The 17338-nt window shown below is 50.5% G+C and overlaps 1 protein-coding gene across 3 annotated transcripts in view; it reads left to right on the plus strand.

Annotated features, from left to right (window-relative positions):
* The first annotated feature begins 233 nt into the window (after positions 1-233).
* Positions 234-17338, plus strand: part of NEK3 (NIMA related kinase 3) — a 55507-nt gene continuing 38402 nt past the window's right edge. For all 3 annotated transcript variants that reach the window (XM_067563059.1, XM_067563060.1, XM_067563061.1), the window contains exons 1-4: positions 234-1225; positions 15420-15666; positions 16658-16751; positions 16960-17057. In XM_067563059.1, the coding sequence (XP_067419160.1) occupies positions 15550-15666; positions 16658-16751; positions 16960-17057 (309 nt within the window). In that variant the 5' untranslated portion in view covers positions 234-1225; positions 15420-15549. The remainder of the gene's footprint in view (positions 1226-15419; positions 15667-16657; positions 16752-16959; positions 17058-17338) is intronic.

The raw sequence follows: 17338 nt of genomic DNA on the forward strand, positions 1-17338 counted from the left end.
TCCAGTTGGAGGACTTGTTGGTATAGCTATGTGGCTAAACAGTTCTGTGTAGATTAGACCTAGAGTAAGTCATGGCTTATTTCAGTTGAGGATGTTATGCTTTAGCCAGTAAACTCCAAATCATTAACTTAAAACTACTCCATGGGGCAAACTTAATTTTATGACTAGTAATGAATTTATACCAACCCCTGCTATCTGTCTGTTCTATAAAATGGATGATACTTTCACCCTGCTGTGGATTTCTTGGATCTGTGTGACTGTCACCTATAAAAAACAAGCTGTTCAAACGTATATAAAAACTCCCTGATCTGAACAGACTGTTACATTCTAAGACTGACCTGCACTGGAACAAGTAACACTACTTGACCCGGTACACTTATCACATGCTTTAGATTTACTCCAAGTAAGAAATTGTGAAAAAACTAATAAAGTTATGCCTGTGGCTTCATCTATGAAATAAACTACATTTATGCCTTCTGTAGCTTAATCCATAAACTTTAATGGGCTTGGTGTTTATCTATTTGCATGGTCCTTGCCTAGATTATTTTGAATTGAACTGTACTGTGATAGTGTGAGATGGGCTGAGTTACTTTTGATATCTGCAATATTACAGAAACAAAGCATTTTAAAATTTTTCCCAATTCTTGAACAAATAAAATGACATAAGCAGAGAGAAGCAAAAAGCAAATCCCCAGTTCCATGCACTCTCTACTACACAGCAGTTCGTTAGATCTGAATTTTGTAATTTTGGCTTCGGGGGGGCCTTGCTAAAGCTCTAGATGTAGACACCTGCCATTTGAGCCAGCTCAATGTGCAGCTGGGTTGAGTTCTATCCAAAGGCTGATTGCAGCGTGGGGTGATAACTGGATACTTGAGGCTGGAAATCCGGATCCCACAGTTTGCTAGGGATCACCAGCAAGTAGCTGATAGTCTCTTACATGATCGCGAGAGGACGACCGTAGACATCCCTGCTCCCATGGCTGCTCGCTTGTGTGCCCGCCCAAGGCACAGAACAAGGTCTGCAATTATCACCCTCCCACGTGGTTTCCAGGGATTGTTTTTGACCGCTAACCATAGAGATGACCCCGCAGCGTCCCGCCCGCCTCATGACGGGGTGGCGCCTGGCTCGTAGCTGCCTGGTGCTTGAAGCTGAGCAGAGCGGGAAGTGGGGTCTGCTGCCGCCGGCCCGTGGAGCTGCGCTGCGGTAGGGAGCGGCTCCAGCATGGTATGGGGGCAGCGCCTAGAGACCGAGAAAGGGCGGGGCGGCTGGGGCCGCGAGGGGCAGGGTTGGGGACCCCGGCCTGTGGCGTGGAGGTGCTGCCCCTCCCCCGAGGGGCAGGAGCAAGAGCAGCCCATTGCTCTCCCCAGCCCCAAGGGAGGCTGTGCAATCCTGTCCCTTGGTGGCACAGGGTTACTGTGCAAGAGCTAATCCTGAGTAAACTCTAGAGGTGCATATGCTTGGTCTGAACTAGGAGTGCTTTGTTGTGGACTAGGAGGAAACGAACTTGGACTAGGGCAATCAGTCTGGAATAAGAGCAATGCCTGGATGGTAAATCTGTTTAAATTCACACCATTTTACTGTGGATTAATTTTCTTGCATAGCCAAAGCCCTAGTCTGCCTTGCCAGGGCACAGATCTCCTTGCTCTGCAGCCCAGTGTGTCTCCCCTTCACCTCACCTTTCACAAACCTACTACCCACACATTAATTCTCCTAATTCAGTGTACCTGCCCTAGATCAACATTGTTTATTTTGTTCATTTATACCCCTCCTCACAGTAAAATGGATGTGCTCTTGGTTCCTGGGTGAGCATGCTGAGGAATTTGATCTTTGGCCCTCCTCAAACAGCAGCCTGCACCTTAGAGCATTTGCACATGTTCATCTACAACTGATCCTGGAAACAGCTGATTAAACAACCTTACTTTGTCTAGTGAAAAGAAACTGTTAATCAACAGCAAAAGACTTTTCTATACTAGAAAATGTATCCATTATTGACAATGGGTGCAAATGGATGGCACTGGATTCTTTCCTAGCAAACATAAGCAGAATAAAACTATGGCCATGGATACAAGGATAGAGCTTACAGCGACACAGCTGTACCGATGCAGCTGCACCGCTGTAAGATCACTCATGTAGCCTTCTATGCTGTCAGGAGAGAGCTCTCCAGTCGACATAATTAAACCACCTCCACAAGTGGTGGTAGCTATGTCAGCAGGAGAAGTGGGACATAGTGCTGTCCACACCGGTGTTTGTCGGTGTAACTTATGTCACTTGGGATGATTTTTTTTTCACGCCCTTGGGTGACATAACCTCTCCTTTGAGTGCTTGCTTGTGTCCATTCAGAATTAGGTGTGTGCGCGCCACATGCACCAGTGCTGGAAATTTTTCCCCTAGTGGTATCTGTAGGGTTGGCTCTAGTGCCCTCTGCAGTGGCATGCGTACGTGCTCGTATATAGGGTGCTGCCAGTTCCCTTCTCTCTCAGTTCTTCTTACCGCCCGTGACAGTGCTGGAACACTCTCTTGCTCCTACAAGTTTCAGTATTCCTAGTGGTTCTTTGTTTTATATCGTGTACATAGTTTTTGTTTTCAGAGTTTATTATCTGGTAGATAGTGGTTGATTAGTTAGTAGTTTACCCAGGGACAGGGCATGCCTCGGTCCCCGGGTTTTAAACCCTGCGCTTCTTGCAAGAAGCCTATGCCATTGAGTGACCTGCACTAGAGTTGTTTGAAATGCCTGGGGGAAGCCCACCTTCGCGAGAAGTGTAAGATCTGCAAGGGGTTTCGCCCTCGAACCAAGAAGGACCGGGACATTAGGCTCAAGGCCCTTGTCATGGAGTCGGCACTTAGAGCAGTGTTGGAGCCACAATCAGACTCAGCACCCAGTACAGCGGCATCGACTAGAAGTGTTCCTCTGGTGTGGGCACCGTTCGACATTGCCGACACCGAAAAAGAGAGAGGCGCATGCTGAGAAGGAGCCGAAGTTGGCTAAGAAATGCTCAGGCACCGCGGGGAAAGCTGATTCGGCCCCGAGAACACCTCTGCCCGACTCCGGTACCACTGTCAACACCTGGGAGTGGCAGAGGCCTGCGCTGTTTACTGGTCCCTTCTACCCCTGAGGCCTTTCAGGCAATGAAGGATCTGTTGGGCCTGCCAGTGCCGTCTACACCGCAGGAGGGTAGGGCAGGGCACCGAAGCTCAGATACATAGGCCAGAGGCCAGTCAAAAAGGAAGCCAGCGGTGGTTCCACCACAGCCTCTTCCTCGCTAGTTTCACAGTAGTCACCAGAATCTCGGCACCGCTCTCCGGTCCTGCATTGGCATGAGTTGGGGTCGAGTCTTCGGTCACAGGGGGCCAGGCTCCAGTCACCGGAACATCGGTATCAATCCAAAGAATGCCATTGTCGATCTCCAGAACACCGTCACTCCCCAAGCCCCCAGCACCGCCTCACGAGCCCCCACAGGGAATCTCTGGAGCCCCAGCACTGCAAAAGGTCCCTGTAAGAAGCCTAAGGACAAGACACAGTCAAGTCATGAACAGTGCTTGGGCTCTTGGCATTGCTCCCCATCACCAGAGCCCAGACGCTGAAGAAGCAATGGAGAGAAGCACGCGGTGTCGGCACCCCCTTGATTGCCAGCTCATAGCTCCTTGGAGTCAGAAGAAGAAGTGGTTGTCCCCCCAAAAGGACAAGCCCCCAAGCAACCCACTGGGTTTCCCATGCCGCCACAGATCGCAGGTTGGCTGCAAGGATAATGGCCAGGTCCCTGGCAATGTTGGAATCCATGGGGGTTCCCTCAGGCTGCAATGCCACATGCTCAGTTGTCTGCGAGCGCCTCGGCACTGCAGTCATCTAAGGGCCTGGCTGTGGCACCAGAGGCAACTATCGGGTCAGACCAGGAAGACTTTCTTTCAGCCAGCCCCTCGGTAAACACCCCGACTAGGGAGAAAGGTCCAGCCTGAATGCCCAAGAATAAAGAGGCCAAAAAATTAGATTTATTTGGCTGCGAGGTGTATTCAATAGTGAGCCTGCAGCTGAGGGTGTCCAATCAACAGGCGCTCTTGGGCCGTGACCATTATAATATATGGCAGTCGCTAGAAAAGTTCGCCAGCTCCCTCCCACAGTCCTCCAAGCAGGAGTTTGAAGCAGTCCTGGAGGAAGGGAAGCACTAGCCAGAGCCTCCCTATAGGAGTCATCAGACACAGCAGAGTCGGCGGCTTGGGTGATGGCTGCAGCAGCGTTGATGAGGAGAGCATTGTGGCTGCAGTCGTCTGGTCTTTTTGACAGAGGTCCAACAATCTATCCAGGACCTCCTGTTTGATGATTCGTCGTTGAGTGCTTGCTCATGTCCATTCCATAGTAGGTGCGTGCATGCCCTGTGCACGGTTACTGGAAAACTTGTCCCCTTAGCAGATCCCGTAGGGCAGGCTCCAGTGCCCCCTGTCTGCACCTGGGTCTGACCACTCTGAGTCTGACAGTATGGATGCTTTGTGGTTAACCAGAGATGAGCACCACTGCTTGGCCCAAGTTCAGAGAATCCTGTTGGAGAGCAGGAAGCTGTCTATGAGGGCTATTTAGCCAAATGGAAACGCTTTACTTGCTGGGCGACGGCTCAAAATGTCTTGCCAATGAAATCCCGTATTCAGATGATCCTGGACTATCTGCTTCATCTGAAGGGGGAGGACTTGGCCTCCTTGTCTATTAAGGTGCACTTGGTGGCGATTTCAGCCTTTCACCCTTCAATCCAGGGCAGGTCGGTTTTCTCCCATGGGATGACGTCCAGATTTCTCAAGGGCCTGGAGAGACTTTTTCCGTTGATACGGGGCCCGGTCCCTCAGTGGGATCTAAACCTTGTCCTCTCAAGACTTATGGCACCACCATTTGAGCCGTTGGCTTCTTGTTCCCTTGCACATCTATCCTGGAAAGTGGCATTCCTGGTGACGATCACCCCAGCACGGAGGGTCTTGGAGTTAAAAGCCCTGACCTCAGAGCTGCCATACATGTTTTTTTTCCAAGGACAAGGTGCAGCTTCATCCTCGCCCATCCTTTCTGTCTAAGGTCATTTCTCACTTCCATGTCAATCAGGACATATTCCTACCAGTGTTCTTTCCAAAGCCCCACATATCCAATGAGGAGAGGCATCTTCACTCTCAATGTGAGGAGGGCATTAGCTTTTTACATCCCCAGGACTAGGCCCTTCTGCCACTCCACACAGTTCTTCATTGCGATCGCTGATCAGATGAAGGGACATCCGGCGTCATCTTCAGCTGATCTCCTCCTGTATTTGGACCTGCTATTAGCAAGCGGGAGTCATGGCCCCAACTTCCCTATCCATCCACTCCACAAGGGCACAGGTGTCTTCAGCGGCCTGCTTGGCATATGTGTCCATTCAGGACATCTGCAGAGTCGATATCCATGTTAACATCCCACTATGCCATCACGCAGCAAGTGTGGGATGATGCTGGGTTTGGCAGAGCAGTACTGCAATCATCACGTCTATGAACTCCTGCCCACCTCAGACGCACTGCTGGTAAGTCACCTAATTCTGAATGGACATGAGCAAGCATTTGAAGAAGAAATAACGGTTATTTACCTTGTAACTGTTGTTCATTGAGATGTGTTGCTCATGTCCATTCCACGACCCACCCTCCTTCCCCTCTGTCAGAGTTCTGGCAAGAAGGAACTCAGAGGGAGGGGGACTGGTAGCACCCTATATACGAGTGCATATGTGTGCCACTGCAGAGGATGCTTGAACCAGCCCTACGGATACCACTAGGAGAAAAATTTCCAGCACCAGTGCATGCGGCGCGCACACACACCTAAATCAGAATGGACGTGAGCAACACATCTAGAAGAACAACAGTTACGAGGTAAGTAACCATTCTTTATACCGCCAAAAGCAGTAGTGTAGACATGACCTATGTTAAACATCTTCAGAAACATGATTTGGTCTTGTCCGCACTGTTTTCAGCACCAGTTCAGCTGTGTACACTCCTGATGCCCATTGTTAGCAATGGGTATGCTTCCTAATGTAGTTGCAGCTTTATTGTTCTATCCTCTTTCCTTTCTTCAGTGAGGTCCTGTCTATCCTAGAGCTAACACTGGCCCAACTTAACTAGTAGTAACAATGTTAGAAGCCCTAGTGTAGATGGGCCATCACTTTTTGATTAGACTTGTCCTAAACAGGGTTTGATGGAACAGTCTTTCAAATGCTGGGAGCTCATTTAGGCAAGGACTCCTGACATTGCGAACCTGTTGGACATAAACTGGTGCTAGTTCTGGTGGGAAATTTCAGAAACACTCTCTTAGTTTGGATGGGGCATGAGAGTACTTTTGGCTGCAGGAAAAGCATTCCCTTAACCTTGCAAACTTCTCACGCACTCACTTTGACTAATTTTCTTTACATCTAAGTGTAATATCATTGGGTTTTTGTTAAATCATTAATCAAAATGAAGGGTAGGTTTTGTGACCATTAAATAAAGTTGACAGTAAGGGCTATGCATACGAAACTTGTGTTGGTGTTTAGGATGTGTGTTACAACACAGTTCCTCTGGGATTAAAGATATTAATCAGAACTGGCTCTACTGTACATGCAATTTCCTAGGACAACAAAATACAGTATTAGAGGCACCAAAATGTTTGTAAGTTTTTTAGTTTGCTTAGGGTAGTAAAAACCCAGGTTGTAGCCCTAATCAAACAAGACAGAAAAGGCTAGTCATTCAATTGAGGTTAAAGGAAAATCCAAGTGGTATCAGAGTCCAAGAAGTGATTGCTCAGCAAGCATACATTGTGGTTACCATTTTATTATTAAGTATGTAGACAGCACCATAAGTGTGGATAGTACAAAATTATAAAAAGACAATGTAAGATATAAATAAGACATAATGCATTAAGCAATGACAGCAAACATCAGGGGTGAAGAGAAGGTTTGAGGGGTTACAGCAAATACAACGACTTTGTTAATCACATTATCTTTATGAGTGTGTTACTGGTATGTTCCTTCTCTCCCCGGCCCTCCTTCTTTTTAAAAACAAAAACAAACCAACAAAGCCTGTTAATGTATTTTGAGAAGATGAAGTCAGAATTGGTCAGAAGAAGTCAGAAGTCAGGAGAAAGGGTTAGCGATGGAAGGTGTTCTACATTCTTACTCTCAACACTTGTAAAACTTTGGGTGACACTTAACTGATCTCTGCTTCAGTTTTCCCTCTCTAAATAATGAGGTCAGATTTATCATTTGATGTTGTTGCCGCTGCCCCTGCATTAAGAATCTTGAGTCTACGAAGGGAATGAATACGGGAACCTCTTGTGCCTCTGCTACTGAAAATGTGAATGTTATTTTGAGTAGTTTTGGAGTTAGAGGTTTCTATTCTGAAAGTTACACTAAGATGAAATATAACATACCCTTTGTCGTTGATTTGTGAGATCTGTTTTAACTAACCCATTATCTAACAATTCTTTTTCATATATATCATGCATCCTATGTCTTGATCTTTCTTTAATTTTAAATTTTAAAATGATTAATAGATTTACTATTCTTTCTCCAAACAAGTATGAATTGGATCTTTTTATTAAGACACACTATTAATCTGTTAAGCCCCTAGATTTACTTTCCTTATTGGGAGATAAATATTCATTAAACCACTCATGCACACATACACATACATCCCCCACATCCTAAAGGTTTGACGAATGATATTTATCTCCGAAAAAATAAAATCTCCCAGGAGTCGGGGGGAGTCTCCCTGACTGGAGATGCAGGCACCGGAGAAGTCTCGACGGGCCTGGTCCGGTGCATCTCTGTACTCGACCCTGCCTGTACTGACGATGCAGGGGAGTGTCTGCGCTCTGTGCGCTGCTTCTTTCTCCTCGGTGCCAGTGATGTTGCGGGGTGCCGAGTGGAGGGCGGTGCTGACAGTGCGCTCTGTACCAAAGTTACGCTCGGTACCAAGGCGGAGCGGGTCGGCTCGGACGCCGGGCAGAACGCTGCCTCCATCAACAGGGTTTTCAACTGGCTTTTTGGTCCTTTTGAGTCCTTGGTTTGAAAGCCCTGCAGATCTTTTACTTGTCCTTTCTGTGGGCTTCTCCCAGGCACTTAAGGCAGCAGTCGTGGGGGTCGCTGAGCAGGAAGGCCTTCCCGCAGGAGGCACATGGCTTGAAGCCCGGCAACCGGGGCACGGCACGGCCACACGAAGTCCCTGCAGGGACTGCCTTATCTCTATCTACACTTAACGACACTTAAGAACTACTTAACTAAATAAAACTAATCTCAGAATGCCAAACAAGTCTCTTAAACAAGGGGAATAGTACTTCTCTCTTCGAGAGTTGCTCATATGCATTCCATTTAGGTGAGTGCGCGCCCCGTGCACGAGCCTGCGGAAAACTTTTCTGCCCTAGCAACCCAGCGGTCGGTCTCGGCGCCCCCTGGAGTGGCGCGCGTATAGCGCGGTATATAGGGCGCCACCGACCGCGCGGGTCCCCAGTTCCTTCTTTCCGCCCGTGACGGTCAGTGGAACGTCTGCCCCTTGCCTTTAATCAGCAAGTAGCAACCTGCATTGTATTGTATATAAGTTCTATTATTGTTTTTATAGTATATAGTTAGTGTAGTAAATAGTGTATATAGTTAGCCCCTAAGGGGCTCCTTAGGAGCCATGCCTGGCTCCACCGGGTTTAAACCCTGTGCGGCTTGCGGTAAGCTGTTCTCCGTCAGCGACCCCCATGACCGCTGCCTTCGGTGCCTTGGAGAACAACACCGCAAGGACAAGTGCCGCATATGTAAGGCTTTCAAGCCGCGGACGCAAAAGGACAGAGACGCTCGCCTCCGGGCGATCTTGATGGAGACGGCACTTCGTCCTGACTCCGAGCCGTCCAGATCACCCACGGCACCGAGCGTCTCGTCGTTCCGGAGCGCACCACCGGTACCGACGCAACCACCATCGGTACCGTCTAAGCCGGTACCGAAGAAAAAGAAACGGCCAGCGGCCGCACCTATGGACTCCTCCCTGCGACCGGTACAGCAGGGAGTGACACAGGAGATGCCCCAGCCACGTGCCGTTGAATCTGTCCCGGCACCGGCATCTCCTCGTAGAGAGCCTCCCCCGACCCCGAGGGGTGGAGGAGAGCCTCTACAAGGGCCGTCGACGCCGGAGGCGTTCACAGCGGCACGAGCCCTCATGGCCCTGCCCACGCCTCCATCCCCCCCTCGGCCGAGGGCATCGGGGATAGCGTCTCGGGGTAAGCCCGTGCTGGGCTACTCCGGTGGGAGGTCGAGACGGGACTCGGTGTCTCCCCCCAGACGGTCGGGGAGAGGGAGAACAACATCCTCCCCCCCCAGCTCCGACCGCGAGTCGTTGAGCCCTCCCAAAGAACGGCACCATAGCTGTTCGGGAAGCTCCCGGGAAAGCTCCGTAACCGAGGTGGGACTTTCGGAGCCCCGGCGCCACTCAACAAGGCGGGATAAGTCCCAGACGTCGGAGACACGGCACCGCTCCTGTTCGTCTTCGGGCTCTCGGCACCGATCTTCACCAGCCCCGGTACCGAGACGTGCGGCTGAGCGTTCCCGGTTATCGGAACGCAGTCCGGTGCGGATCCCGGCGCCCCAGCCACGGCACCGGTCTCGATCCCCGGCATTACATCTAGAGGGGCAGCGGGGCACACCACGCCGGGCTCGCTCGCCCACCCGCACTCCAAGCCCATCCCGCCATTCCTCACACGACGCCCCAGCGTCAAGGGCACCGAGGACTCAAGAACGGTACCGGCGCTCTGCTAGCCCGGTACGTTCGAAGGCGTCAGGGCAGGCATCTCGCCCCTACCACTCCTCCCGATCCCCGGTACCGACCGATACCATCCGGTACCGGACCAGATCGAGATCGCCAGCTCCCTCCCCGGCACGGCGTGCGGCACCGAGACAAGACACGGAGCATCAGAGGCACTCTGGGGCCTCGGTACCGCAGGGGAGCCGGTACCATCAATCCACGCGGGGCCGCTCTCATAGCCCGGCGTACAGCCATCGGCACCGGGAACGCTCTAGATCTCGTTCCCGCACCCCTAAGAGACCCTCGGTACCGGACGCCTCGGCACCGGACGCCTCTACGGTACCGCATTTTTCCTCGGGGGAGCGACGCTCAAGAAGCCCTAGGGCCCACGCCAAGCGCCGTTATAAATCGCGGAGGTACTCCTCCTCGTCCAGCTCGTCTCCTCGACGCAGCAGGCGCCACCACCGCTCGTCTAGTCGCAAGCGAAGTCGCAGATCCCCCAGCCCGGCTCATCCATCTGCGCCCACGTACCCGGCACCGGGCCCGGTACCGGCGTGGGGACAAGGCCCTTGGCAGTGGCCTTATTGGGGACCCTGGCCCCCTCAGACAATCCAAGGCACAGGGTCACTCCCCTCCTCCTCCAAACCTCAGCCACCCCCCCACCACAGGGTGGACAGCAGGAGGAGCGCCCCCAAGATGGGGATCATTCGTCGGACTACGAGTCTGATCCTCTGGAAGGGCCCTCTACAGGCCCGTTGTTACAGTCCTCCTCCTCCTCCCCACCCGATACAACATCTAGGGACCAGAGGACCCCTTTGCCTGATTTTAAGGCTCATCAGGAGCTCCTTAAGCGGCTAGCAGAGAACCTTAACATAGATCTCAAGGAGCTCTCGGAGGAGGAGGACCCCATATTTGGCATGCCAGCCTCTGCAGGCCCCTCCAGGGTGGCACTCCCGGTTCATGACCAGGTACTCAAACGGGTGAAACCCATATGGGAGACCCCTGCCTCGGTAGCTCCAACTTCTAAGACCGCGGAGCGTAAATACTATGTGCCGCAGCAGGGGTTTGAGTACTTGTACAACCACCCAGCCCCCGGTACCTTAGTGGTGGACGCGGTCAATCAGAGGGAGCGTCAAGGTGCCCAGGCCAACACTCCCAAAAATAAAGACCTTAAAAAGCTAGACCTTTTTGGGAGAAAGGTGTACTCCACCGCGGCCCTTCAGCTCCGCATAGCAAACCACCAAGCTCTGTTGGGGCGCTATAATTTGAATCTCTGGGCCTCACTCCAGAGATTTACGTCGGCCCTTCCTCCAGATCTAGCACAGGACTTCACCACCGTCCTCCAGGAAGGGTCAACTGTAGGGGGAGCCACTATCCAGTCGGCCAGTGACGCGACCGACGCGGCGGGTAGGGCCATGGCGTCCGGCATTGTGATGCGCCGGTCGTCCTGGCTACAATCATCTGGCCTTTCCACGGAAGCACAACAGGCCATTCAAGATCTGCCCTTTGACGGTACAGGCCTGTTCTCCGCCAGGACAGATGATAAGCTGCACGCCCTAAAGGATTCTCGCGCCACTCTGCGATCCTTGGGGCTTTACGTCCCGCAGACTACGAGGCGCCAGGGCAGACAGCAGCCCCAGAGGCAACAACAGCAGCAGCCCGCTCCTAGGTTACCCCCCGCCAGACCCAGCCCAGAAGATCAGGGGACCGTTTCCGGCAGAACAACCGCCGGAACCGCCCCGGGCCTGCCAAGGGCCCCCAATCCGGGCCGCGCAAGAATGGCAAGCGCCCTTTTTGATGGGACGCTCGGGAGCGGCAATTCTGCCATTCTAACGACCCCGAGGGTCGACCAGGATCTCACCCTACCCTTCAAAGACAGACTTCGCCCCTTCCTCCGAGAGTGGCGAGGCATAACCTCAGACCGCTGGGTGTTAAGTGTGGTGCGGAGGGGTTACGCCTTACAGCTCTCGGCTTTCCCACCGGACTCTCCCCCTACCCCGTCCCTCTTCAGGGACCCCTCTCACGAGCAACTCCTCCTTCAGGAGGTCCGCTCCCTGCTCCGCCTAGGGGCAGTAGAGGAAGTCCCACCTATGGAAAGGGGCAGGGGGTTTTATTCCCGGTATTTTCTTATCCCCAAGGCAAAGGGGGCCTCCGGCCCATTCTGGACCTCCGCCGCCTCAACAGGTTCATCAGGCGGCTCAAGTTCCACATGGTCTCCCTAGCCTCCATCATCCCCACTTTGGATCCTGGAGATTGGTATGCCGCTCTCGACTTGAAAGACGCATATTTCCACGTGTCTATCCTCCCTGGCCACAGACGTTTCCTACGGTTCTTGGTAGCTGGTGGCCACTACCAGTTCACGGCCCTCCCCTTTGGCCTCTCTTCAGCGCCCCGGGTCTTCACCAAGTGTATAGCGGTGGTGGCGGCCTACCTGAGGCGCAAAGGGGTCCAGATCTTCCCCTACTTGGACGATTGGTTACTTCGGGGAAGATCCAGACTCCATGTGGCAAACAGTTTAGCCCTAACGTGCGAGACGTGCAACAGACTGGGGCTGCTCATAAACGAGCAGAAATCCACATTGACCCCAGTCCAGCGCATAGAATTTATTGGGGCCACTCTGGACGCAGTACAGGCCAGGGCCTTCCTCCCCCTACCTCGTTTCCAAGCCATGACCGCCATCATACGCGAGCTACAGACGTTTCCCACAACCACAGCCAGACGCTGCCTGCAGCTGTTGGGGCACATGGCGGCATGCACATACGTGGTCAGACTGGCTCGCCTCAGACTCAGGCCTCTGCAGGGCTGGTTAGCATCAGTATATGCCCCAGCCAGACACTCTCTGGGCAGGGTAGTCACCGTCCCACCCCAGGTCCTAACGTCACTGAACTGGTGGACAGACCAGAGACAAGTAATGGAAGGAGTCCCATTCTCGGACCTGATCCCCTCTGTAACATTGATCACAGATGCCTCCGATATCGGGTGGGGGGCTCACATTACCCACAGCCTGAGTACTCAAGGTCAGTGGTCAATGCAAGACAGACTGCTCCATATAAACATTCGGGAACTCCGAGCAGTCCTTCTCGCTTGCAAGGTTTTTCTCCGCTTTCTCAGGGGGCGGGTGATACAAGTCCTTACGGACAACACCGCCACGATGTTTTACATCAACAGACAAGGCGGGGCGCGTTCCTCGAACCTGTGTCGCGAGGCGCTACAACTATGGGACCTTGCGGTGAGAAACGACTTCCACTTGGTGGCATCTCACCTACCAGGGGTGAGGAACGACGAGGCAGACCGCCTCAGCAGGTCGTTTTTTCCCCGCCACGAATGGTCACTTCATGGGGAGATTACAGCGTTTCTCTTCCGCAAGTGGGGAGTTCCCCATCTGGACCTCTTTGCCACGCGACAGAACGCGAAATGCCCACTATTCTGCTCCCTGCGAGGGCGAGAACAGAACTCAATTTCGGACGCGTTCCTGATAGACTGGTCGGGGCCACTTCTCTATGCTTTTCCACCGACCCCACTGCTCCCCAGGGTACTCTTGAAAGTCAAGAGGGACAGAGCGGACATCATCCTGATCGCACCGGCATGGCCGAGACAGCACTGGTACAGTATGCTGCTCGACCTTTCCATCGCCGCACCGATCCCGCTCCCGAGACGATACGATCTCCTCTCCCAGGAACAGGGTCGCCTGCTCCACCCAGACTTGGACTCCCTCCACCTGACGGCATGGAGGCTCCATGGTTGACAGAAGGAGAGAGGGCTTGTTCCGCACAAGTCCAAAGCGTCCTGCTGGGGAGCAGGAAACCTTCCACCCAGGTGGTTTATCGGGCAAAGTGGAAACGCTTCACTTACTGGGCACAGTCACGTGGTATTTTGCCTCTGGACTCAACTATCCAGGCTATATTAGACTACCTCCTCCATCTGAAGATGCAGGGCCTTGCCCTGGCCTCCTTAAGAGTGCACCTGGCGGCCATCTCGGCCTTCCATTGCCCAGTGGAGGGGAGGTCTATATTCTCCCACCCGATGTCCATCAGGTTTCTCAAGGGAATAGAGAGGCTTTTCCCACAAGTTCGTGATCCCCTGCCTCTCTGGGACTTAAACCTAGTTCTCACTATCCTCACAGGTCCCCCTTTGAGCCTATGGCTACATGCCCTCTTCTAGTCCTATCATGGAAGGTAGCCTTCCTCGTAGCCATTACATCGGCTAGGAGGGTCTCCGAGCTGAGAGCCCTAACCTCAGACCCTCCTTACACAGTATTTTTCAAAGATAAAGTGCGACTGAGACCCCACCCGGCCTTCCTCCCTAAGGTGGTGTCCCAGTTTCATTATAATCAGGATATTTTCCTCCCCGTGTTCTTTCCCAAACCACACGGATCGGAGGAGGAGCGGAGATGGCACTCACTGGATGTCAGGCGAGCCTTAGCCTTCTATATAGACCGGACTAAGCCGTTCCGGAAGTCCACGCAGCTCTTCGTCGCAGTGGCGGACCGCATGAAAGGCTCACCTGTCTCCACCCAGTGCATCTCCTCCTGGATCACCACCTGCATCCGCACCTGTTACGAGATGGCGAAGGTACCACTCCCGGGACCGATTACAGCGCACTCTACCAGGGCCCAAGCCACCTCGGCGGCTTTCCTGGAACGAGTGCCCCTACAGGATATCTGCAAAGCTGCAACCTGGTCATCGGTCCATACCTTCACATCTCATTATGCCATCGTGCAACAAGCAAGGGAGGATGCAGCAGTTGGCAGAGCCGTGCTGAGAAGGGCTTCACGCCACTGACTCCTTCCCGCCGCCAAAGGTATGGCTATGTAATCACCTAAATGGAATGCATATGAGCAACTCTCGAAGAGAGAAAACAGGGTTACTTACCAGTAACTGTTGTTCTTCGAGATGTGTTGCTCATATCCATTCCAAACCCACCCTCCGTCCCCGCTGTCGGAGTCGGCAGAAAGAAGGGACTGGGGACCCGCGCGGTCGGTGGCGCCCTATATACCGCGCTATACGCGCGCCACTCCAGGGGGCGCCGAGACCGACCGCTGGGTTGCTAGGGCAGAAAAGTTTTCCGCAGGCTCGTGCACGGGGCGCGCACTCACCTAAATGGAATGGATATGAGCAACACATCTCGAAGAACAACAGTTACTGGTAAGTAACCCTGTTTTACTGTGAGCAAGGCTAATTCCAGCAACCCTCACGGGCGGAAAGAAGGAACTGAGGGGGCGTAGGGCTGGCAGCGCCTCATATACCGCAGCATGTGCCGGGGCTCCAGGGAGTGCCGGAGCCATCCCTATGGGATCTGCTAAGGGGAAAAAAGTTCCGGGTGACCATGCACGGAGGCGTGCACATACCTATAGTGGAATGGACATGAGCAACACATCTCAAAGGACATCAGTTACTGGTAAGTAACCTTGTTATCTAGCACTTCACAGGAGTACTATTAGGATTAATTCATGTTTTTGGAGTGCTTTGAGAGTTCTGGTTATATGATGCCATTGATGTACAAAGTATTACTATGGTGTGAGTTTGCGTTGTAGTAAAGTTTTCTGAAAACCTTATTCTTAATAAAGTCGTAATAGCATTGAACAAAAATTTAGTTTTGTGACAATTCTGAGCAGTTGTCATTGCCATCGTGTTATAATTATATATTTTTGTTATTTTGCCATTTTCTCTCATAGAGATAATGTTGAACAAAAATACAACTTCTGAACATTTTCAAAAAATTAACTGAGATCATTATATGCTTTGGAAGAAATCCCTGTGAAATATAACATTTTAAGAAACATATAAGAACTGGGCTCACAAACAATGGAAGAATACACTGTGTTAAAAGTACTTGGGGAAGGATCCTTTGGGAGAGCTCTTTTAGTCTTTCCTAAGAGTGGTAACCAGAAATATGCAATGAAGGAAATAAGACTTCCCAAGGTACGTGTTTACACTGTCCTCCTTTGTATTTGCTATCTTAATGCTGTGAGTAACTGCATTTTAAAAACTCACTGTACCCTCCAACATGGGCAGGGAAAGACTATTCTTGAAAAAGAGCAACATTTCAGAACTTAGGCCCAGATCCTCAGAGGTATTTAGGTGCCTAACTCCTAGAGTACTATATCCAGTGCTCAGTGCCTTCACTGGGAGTAAGGATGTTGCAAATCTTACAGGATCTGGCCCTTAATAAGTACTGCAGGACTGAGGATGTTGCTGGTAACCAGTAAAGACTGGGCATCATCACAACATTTGTGGCCAAAGATTAGAATTATGGCACATGGGAAGTTTTATAGAGTGAAATCCTGGTTCTACTGAAGTCAATGGCAAAACTCCCATTGACTTCACTGGGGACAGGATTTCACCCATAGTATTTAATATATAAAGAGGAAGTAGTCAAGTTCTCATCATTGTGAGCTGCTGAAATTCAATTATTTCAGATTATTGCTTTTCATTTAGCCATCCAAGAAAGCTCAAAATTATTTTTCACTGAGGTCTTGGTTATATCCTGATTAAAGTTAAGTTTATACTAAGGCACATTCAAATAATCTGATAGACTTTGAACTGTTTCAGAGTTAGAAAGTGCTGCTGAGTCACCTAGTTCTGCAGTGGTCAGAATAGAAAATCATAAAGTGATGTAGGAAGGTGCCCTTTATTCAAAAAGGCATACAGAATGGCTCTAAAATACTTACCTTCTCTAAAGAAACAAACCTGGAGAGTTTGTGTGCTATTTTTCACTTACTGATTTTTACAGTAGCAGATGGAGTTTTCAAGTTTCTAAATGAATTTCTAAATGCATTTTCAAGCAGTTGAAGAAAATAAATTAGTCTAGTGCTTCAAAATTCATTCTTGTTTTGAAAACGACGTGTAATATATATGAAGATTTATTATTGCAGTATTTATATAATTGTATTTATCATCAATGTGTTTTCAGTCTCCATCTGATGTACAGAACTCTAGGAAGGAAGCTATTCTGTTGGCTAAAATGAAACACCCAAATATAGTTGCCTATAAGGAATCATTTGAAGGTAAATATACAGGTTTTGAGAATTTATCTATTTGCATTATTTAGATTGAAAGCTCTTATTTTCCTTGTAAGCTTTTGGCGGGGCCTGGATTTTTTTCTTTATACCTGTCTGTAAAATACATAACATGTTGTTGGTACTATATAATAACAGTAATACATTTAGCATGCTAATGAAATGACTAATTAATCTTAAATTACCTAACATTTAGCTGACGGACATCTGTATATAGTGATGGAATACTGTGATGATGGAGATCTTATGCAAAAGATTAAATATCAAAGAGGAAAGTTATTTCCTGAAGATACGGTAAGTAAAAGAAATAAATTAAAGCCAGCCACATAAGAATACTATTTCATGTGAACTGATGATCATCAAATTATTTATATATATATATATATATATATATATATATATATATATATATAGAATGAGCAGGATGTTAGGTAACTGATCTGCCCTGGTGTTCTAAATATGCCCTTCCTAAGTATTGTGTCAAGTATGTTATGCCACTGTCTTCCTCTGATGCTGCTCCCCAAAATAATAGCACTAACTATGGTACTTTGAAGAGTGATGGCAACATGTCAGAT

The sequence above is a fragment of the Emydura macquarii genome, unplaced genomic scaffold, assembly GCF_026122565.2.
Source record: "Emydura macquarii macquarii isolate MOO-44397 ecotype Brisbane River unplaced genomic scaffold, CSIRO-AGI_Emac_v2 contig_2473, whole genome shotgun sequence".
NCBI lineage: Eukaryota > Metazoa > Chordata > Testudines > Chelidae > Emydura > Emydura macquarii.